The sequence below is a fragment of the Dipodomys ordii genome, unplaced genomic scaffold (assembly GCF_000151885.1).
Source record: "Dipodomys ordii isolate 6190 unplaced genomic scaffold, Dord_2.0 Scaffold71, whole genome shotgun sequence".
Classification (NCBI taxonomy): domain Eukaryota; kingdom Metazoa; phylum Chordata; class Mammalia; order Rodentia; family Heteromyidae; genus Dipodomys; species Dipodomys ordii.
Window position 1 is genome coordinate 956,755 of NW_012267287.1, and position 6,568 is coordinate 963,322.

The 6,568-nt window shown below is 59.7% G+C and overlaps 1 protein-coding gene across 1 annotated transcript in view; it reads right to left on the bottom strand.

Annotated features, from left to right (window-relative positions):
* Nucleotides 1–1,602: 1,602 nt before the first annotated feature.
* Nucleotides 1,603–6,568, bottom strand: part of Fam53a (family with sequence similarity 53, member A) — a 28,373-nt gene continuing 23,407 nt past the window's right edge. The window contains exons 3-5 of the mRNA XM_013023926.1: nucleotides 6,295–6,349; nucleotides 3,597–4,327; nucleotides 1,603–2,123 (exon numbers count right to left, since the gene is read on the bottom strand). Of these exons, the coding sequence (XP_012879380.1) occupies nucleotides 1,842–2,123; nucleotides 3,597–4,327; nucleotides 6,295–6,349 (1,068 nt within the window). The 3' untranslated portion in view covers nucleotides 1,603–1,841. The remainder of the gene's footprint in view (nucleotides 2,124–3,596; nucleotides 4,328–6,294; nucleotides 6,350–6,568) is intronic.

Below are 6,568 nucleotides of genomic sequence, written 5' to 3' on the forward strand. Positions count from 1 at the left end.
TTCTTGAGGGAAGGTTTGTGGACACCTAGTGGAGGACAGGAGTGGGGACTTCAGGGAGGGGCCCACGGCAAGGGCACAGGCAGAGCAGCTCTTGAGCTCTAGCCTCAGGAGCACCCACAGCAGGGGAGCAGGGACAGCACCAACAATTTGAACCCCGGGAGGCAGGGCAGCCGGGGCCCAGAGCAGGACAATGGAGGCAGAGTGGTGGCACGGGCTGGAAGCCAGGTATGCAGAAGGGGCTGCAAGTGGGACCCAGAAGCTTCTATGGGGACCATGCTTTGACCATGGACTAAGAATAGCCATTAGGGAGGGTCTCGAAGGTGGAAGGCTTGGGAGGGGACTCCTTATGCAGAGGCGCCAGCCTGGCCATTGCCCAGGCCTGGGCTGAGTAGGCTGTGTGGAGCAGAACAAGGCAACTGGTCCGTCTGTCCATTCAGAGGGGTTTAGGAAGGCAACTATCCAGAGGGTGCTCCAAGCCTGTGTGGGGGTGGCTGCCAGCTGAGCGGCTGAGCTGGAAGCCAATGGGCCAGATCCTGAGAGGCCCGGAAGACACCGAGCAGCCCCGGTCTTCTTCTGCTAGAGTGGGGCTTTGCCTAGACAGCGAGCAGTTCTCAGCACAGGTCCCCGGACCGGCCTGGCCTGGGGCAAGGATGTCTACCAATGCTCTTGGTCTCCCAGGCAATGCTCCCAAAACCGTGACCCTGTGACCCAGACAGGACACCAGCTGCTCAGCGGGTGCAGAGATGCAGACACAGCCCCATGGCTCAAGCCAGGCCCAGGAGGCATCCTGACCAGCCAGCCTCATGGGATATTGCTCGCAGTCAAGGTTGGAGTTGACCTCTGCAAGTATCAGGGCCTCCTGGCAGCAGCCCAGGTTCTAGCAAAAACATATATATATATATATATATTCCTGGACATGAATGAGAGTTACAGCCACATCGATCATGTGTATAAATACGTCAGCTCAGATGCCACTGAACATGGACACCTGTGGGTGCAAGCCACGTGCCGCCAGCCCACTGCCCAGCAGGGAGCCCCTGGCCTCCAACCACCGTGACCTGCACCCCAGACGGCCCGAAGATGGGGACTAGCCTATCACCTCTCACAAGGGGAGACTGAGCTTGTCACCTCTCACAAGGGGGGACCGGGAGGTCTGAGCTTGCTACCTCTCACAGGGGGTTTTCTAGAGATGACTGCGTTGCCTGCTTTACACTCTCCTTCCTCCACAGAGTGCTCCTTATGAGAGGTCTGGGAAGACTCCCGGGGCTCAGAAGTGAAAGGGAAGTCGGCTGAAATGTGGCAGGCTGCCGGGCCCTCAGGCCTGGGAGTGAAGGGGAGGGGGTCAGTGCAGAGTCTGAGCTCACTGACAGGCACTGACGGTGCTGCTCTGGGGCACTCTGGAGCCTCCTCGCAGCCCAGGGCAGGGCATGTGTTCCAGGGAACCTCCTGCACCATCACTGGGAAGCCTGGGGTTCAAGCCTGCAGGTCACCAGCACCATGTGACATAAGCCAAGGACAGAAATGCCCTTGAACACCAGGAACCCCCCACAGGGGGACAGGGGTGGGGGTGGAGAGGCGAGCACACCACGGCAGCTGCAGCATGTCACTCGTGCCAACTCTGGCAGAATCACATTTAATAGAATGCCCTTCTGAAAACTCATTTCAAAATAGAGACGCTCTCCCCAACTGTAAAAGCCATAAAAATGCAAAATACTTCTTTAGGAAAAATTGAATCAAAACGATGCCTCCACTGTACAAATACCCGGGCCGCTCTGCCAGCCGGGGTCCTGGGCAGCGGGGGTCCTGGGCAGCAGGGGTCCTGGGCAGCGGGGCGGTCGCAGTCAGTTGTTCTCAATCTGCTCCAGATCCAGGTCACTGCCATCCCGAGGGAGGGCGCCCTCCTCTCTGGCACTGCCCCAGTCCCCGCTGCCCCTGCCCTCACGCCAGCCCGCGGCCTGCTCCCTGGAGGCCCATGGGCTGGGGCTGGGGCTGGGGCTGGGCGTGACCAGGCCCACAAGGTCCTGCGAGTCACAGGGAGAGGACACGACAGTCTTTGCCTGGGGGTCGTCCTCATCATCATCTTCGTAGTCCAGGGAGCAAAGGCTCTTTGAGTTTTTCAAAGTCTGAAAGAGAAGAGCCATGGCTGAAAGCATTTCCAGTCACACAGGTGCCCCACGCCCACCAAGACACCCCCAGTCACAGAGCACCAGGCCTTGCCTGCATGTCAGCACTTGGCTGCTCACCCGTCCTCGGCCTTACCAGCACCAAGGCCCCCCGGGCAACCCCAGTGCCAGCTAGGCCCGACAGAGGATGCTGTGTCTGTGGGTGCCTGATGTCTGGTGAGCCCCAGGCACACGGGGTCTCGCTTTGGGCCTCAGGCCAGAGCCTCCATCTCGTCCTAGGCCAGTGGACGAGGCCGGGAGAGCCCTGCTCAGAGCCTCCGTCTCGTCCTAGGCCAATGGACGAGGCCGGGAGAGCCCTGCTCAGCGGTCCCACCACACCCACCGGGCCCCTCAGCGCTGTGGAGGCCTCAGGCAGCTGGACCTCACTCTCCTGCACACCACGCCGCCAAGTCACAGGGTTCAGTGAACAACTCTCTCCCCCAAAATAAACCCTAAGATTAAAAAGAGGGGCCACCTCTCACAGATACAGTACCTAAAACAAATGGAAAGTGAACCTGAAAACCCTCATCAATTTGCACAAACAAGTTTAAATCTGGGCCAGGCCCAGGTGGCCTTTTGGCAATTCCCCAAACATCCAGGGAACAGACAGACCCTGATTCCGGCTCACTGTAACACTGGGTGTCTGTCAGAAAGAGGCCCCACCCAGGGAAGATGAGTGGCGCTGAGACTAAAACCACACACGAGATGAAAGTGGTCAGCCAGCCCTCCCCATCACAGCACTAACGCCAGCACGGCTCACACTCGCAGCACACACACATGGCCCACACACGCAGCACATATACACAACACGTACATGCAGCACACACAGAGCACACATGAGGAAAACAATGGAATCACGCCTGCCCCTATTCTGTAAGATCTGAATGCAGCAGAGCGCAGCGTGTGGTTGGCTGCGTGGGTGCAGACGGGCACTTGCGGGTGTCCCGTGTGGAAACCAGTGTGCCATCCAGACAGCCCACCGCGAGAGGCGCTCCCCAGCAGGGAGGTGGCGGTGGGGACATCACACATGGTTGTGGCCGCCATGCGCTGTGCACACACATTCCTGAGGACTCAGTGGGCCACACTCAAGCTGCTCCCTCCTGGAGCCTAGAGACACGGTGAGCGGTGGGAAGTCAAGGTACAGCCAGCCGACGACACCACCAGTCACCAAGCAGACACACCCCTGCTGCCTTCCCCAACTCCAGAGCTCAGTCAGCTCCTCCCCCATCAACCCCACACGCTCCCCCAGCTCCTCTCTACTTCCAGGGACCCAGGCCAAAGCCACCCCGGAGTCAGGGTGCAGGGCTCTGTCCAGGTGCAAGTGTGCCGAGGCCAGCCCCGCCACGCGCACTCCCACCTCGCCCGCTCGCCCCTCGCCCTGAGGCCACCCCCTCTCCACCTGCTCCCCAGGCACTCAGCCCAGCGCAGCCTCACCCGCGTCATTTTGAGGAAGTCCAAGGACGGGCGTGTCCACCTGGCACCCTCCCGCTGCCTCTTGCGCCGGCTTCTCCTTCCGCTGAGCACACAGGGCTGCGAGCGGCACCGGGGCAGGCCGTGGCGCCGGCCTGGCTCGGGCGTGGATGTTGGGGTGCTGCTGGCAGAAAGGTGAGCACCCGTATCTGCAAGGTGTTCCTGGGAGAGCGACAGGCGGCGCCTGGAGAGCCAGCCAGGCTGCTCAGGGCAGGGGGGGGCCAAGGCCGGGCCACCCTCGATGCTCTCGCCCACGCCGCTGCTGGGAGAGGCAGGCCGGGGCACCAGGGGCAAGGTGGGGCTCCTGGGCAGGCCCAAGCTCCCAAGGCTGCCGCCGCCGCCGCCGCCCCGCAGCGTGGCACTTCCGCCGCTGTTGCAGCGCCTCTTGGAGACTGGAGTCCAGACCTTGGAGCCGCTGGGCCGCCATGGGGAGCGGCAGCGAGCCAGCTCCTCAGGCTCTGACAGGGACCGGCAGTGCCGCTTAGTCGGTGGTGCCACGGGGGGCCCTGAATTCTCACAGAGGTCCAAAGTGCTGCCCGGGCCTGGGCATGGGCCTGGCGACTCTGGCCTCCACTGGACACCGTCCGCATGAGCCACAGCACACGAGGCTGGCAGGAAAGGGCACGCAGAGCCTGTAGTCCCGGGGCTCCCAACAGGCGGTCCTCCACGCAAGGCTGACCAGGGGCTCTTGTCTCCTGCAGAAACACGAGGGGCAGCAAAGGTAAGCAGGTGGGGCCACTCTCCCGACCTGCAGGGCACCAAGCACACAGCCCAGCCAAACCAAGGGAGCCTGCTGCTCCCCTGGCAGCCACACCATGTGGCCGGGCACGGTGGCCGGGTCGACGCAGGACGCAGACGCATCAGAGCCTTCCTGCCAAGTTGCTGTTGCGCTTGGCTCATCTTTGCAGAAAACCCCTGGTTTTAGGATGTAAGTCAGAGCCTCCTCAGCAAAGCTGTTTCCTAAAAATAACAGCCCAACTCCTCCCCAAGACACCCTGAATCATCAGACTGCTTCCCACCAGAGCCACTTCCTCAAACAGCCACGGTCCTTAGTGCGAGGGGAGGCGGCCTCGGCCTCGGCCCCGAGCGGGCGAGAGGCCCGCAGAGACAGCAGCCTGCCCCCGCCGCAGCCACACGGCTGCGGACCAGGGCAGAGACACTGGCATCTCTAGTTTCCAACACTGGTGACGGCTCCCTGCTGACACTTGCCCCACAGTGTGAGCAGAGTGGATGGGGGAGCCCCCTCTGACCCCTGCAGCCCTTTGGGCATCTGAGCTCCACCAGTAGCTCACAAGCCTCAGTGCCTCAAGCTCTGACCCGTCCCCCATTACAGACCCACTTCCCCCCCTTCCCCCCCCCCCCGTTACCAGCTCTGGCACCCAGCCCAGCATTCACACCCCCTTGGTCAGGCTCTTGGTCATAAGGACCCAATGTAGCTCTTTCAATGAGGATTCAATGATTTGATTCCAAGTACATAAAACCAGTAGGGGATGAGGTGAGGAAGCTGGGTGTGAGCGACTTCTTCCAGCCATCCTGTGCCCCTTGCACAGTCCCAGACAGCCTCGAGGTGAGAGGGGCCACCCACTGAATGCAGATGCCTAGCTCTAGGTGAGCTGGGGAGATCTGCTTCAGAGAAATGCAGATGTCATTGCCTCAGGAAAGCCTCACATAGAGAATGGTCGGATTCCGCCTCTCCTTGAATGACTTGAATCACCCGCCTCTCAGAAGCCTCTAAGACTTCCCCTATATGGAAGGTTGAGAATGGCTTCCCTAGATGGAAAAGTTTGGTCGGTACCTGAGCTTGTACCTGAGTGTCTGCTCTTGCTTAGCCCCCACCCCAAGCATGGGGTCTTTGTCTTTAAAGACTGCATAAGCTGTGTAAGGCTACAGATCTCTGAGGCAGGAGTCCCTCTGTAGTCGCCAGCCTCCAATAAAGACTCCAAATTTGATCTCTCAAAATGTGGCTTCTCTATGTTTTCCTGACAACGAAAGGCACTGTGGGAGACACCAGTCCACTCTGCAGAAAGGCACGTGCAAGAGCCCTGCTTGTGACCCAGTGGAAAGCAGGCAGGGACGAGGCGTCATGTGGAGGACAGACCCATGGTGCCAAGATGCAATGAGGAGGATGCAGAGCAGCAGCAGAGGATGGAGACCAGCTAGGGCCTCCCAGGGTGGAAATGGCAGCCAGCTCTGCATGGCGTGGGCACGGCGCACTGTACCAACCACTGCATTCGGGGCTGACAGGGGTGATCCGGTTCTCAGATGGGCTGGAGTGGGAGCACCACAAACCCCTCGGAGGCCCCCTCTGAGTGGTGAGGGGAAGCCAGGGCAAGCATGGGCAGATCCGTGGTTGGCAAAGCTGCAGCAAGGCAACAGGTGACTATCTCTAGTGGCTAAAGGATGCTACAAGCGTGGCCATTACCTCCAAGGAAGGTGGAGGCCACCTTCTGGCCGCACCCAAACGCCAAACGGCCTCCAGCAGGGAAGGGTAAGGCCTTACTGGGGGCTGACCCTGGCCAGTCCTGCTCCAATGACTACATGCAAGACAGACAGACACACACACACACACACACACACAGAAGCTTCCCCTGGGCCTAACCACCCTGCTCACCCATTTATTATCCAGCCCCAAAGACTTTGTCAGGACTTTTGAAACACTTACCACCAACCTCCAAAGGGAACAAATGGCCACTTCTGTTCAGTTTCTCAGCAGAATACTGAAAGTGGTAAGAGAGAGGTTTCAGTACTGCAGCTAACACAAGAATAGAAAGGAGAAATAGTCATATGCTTATATCACTACAATAAACTATTTCTCCCTACACTTCCTTTCTGAGAATTAATGCAAAGGGCATTGATATATGGAACACATTAACTGGGTGAAGATGCATTTTTGTGTGTGTGGGGGGGGTTGTCCGGTTGTGGGGCCTGGGCGCTGT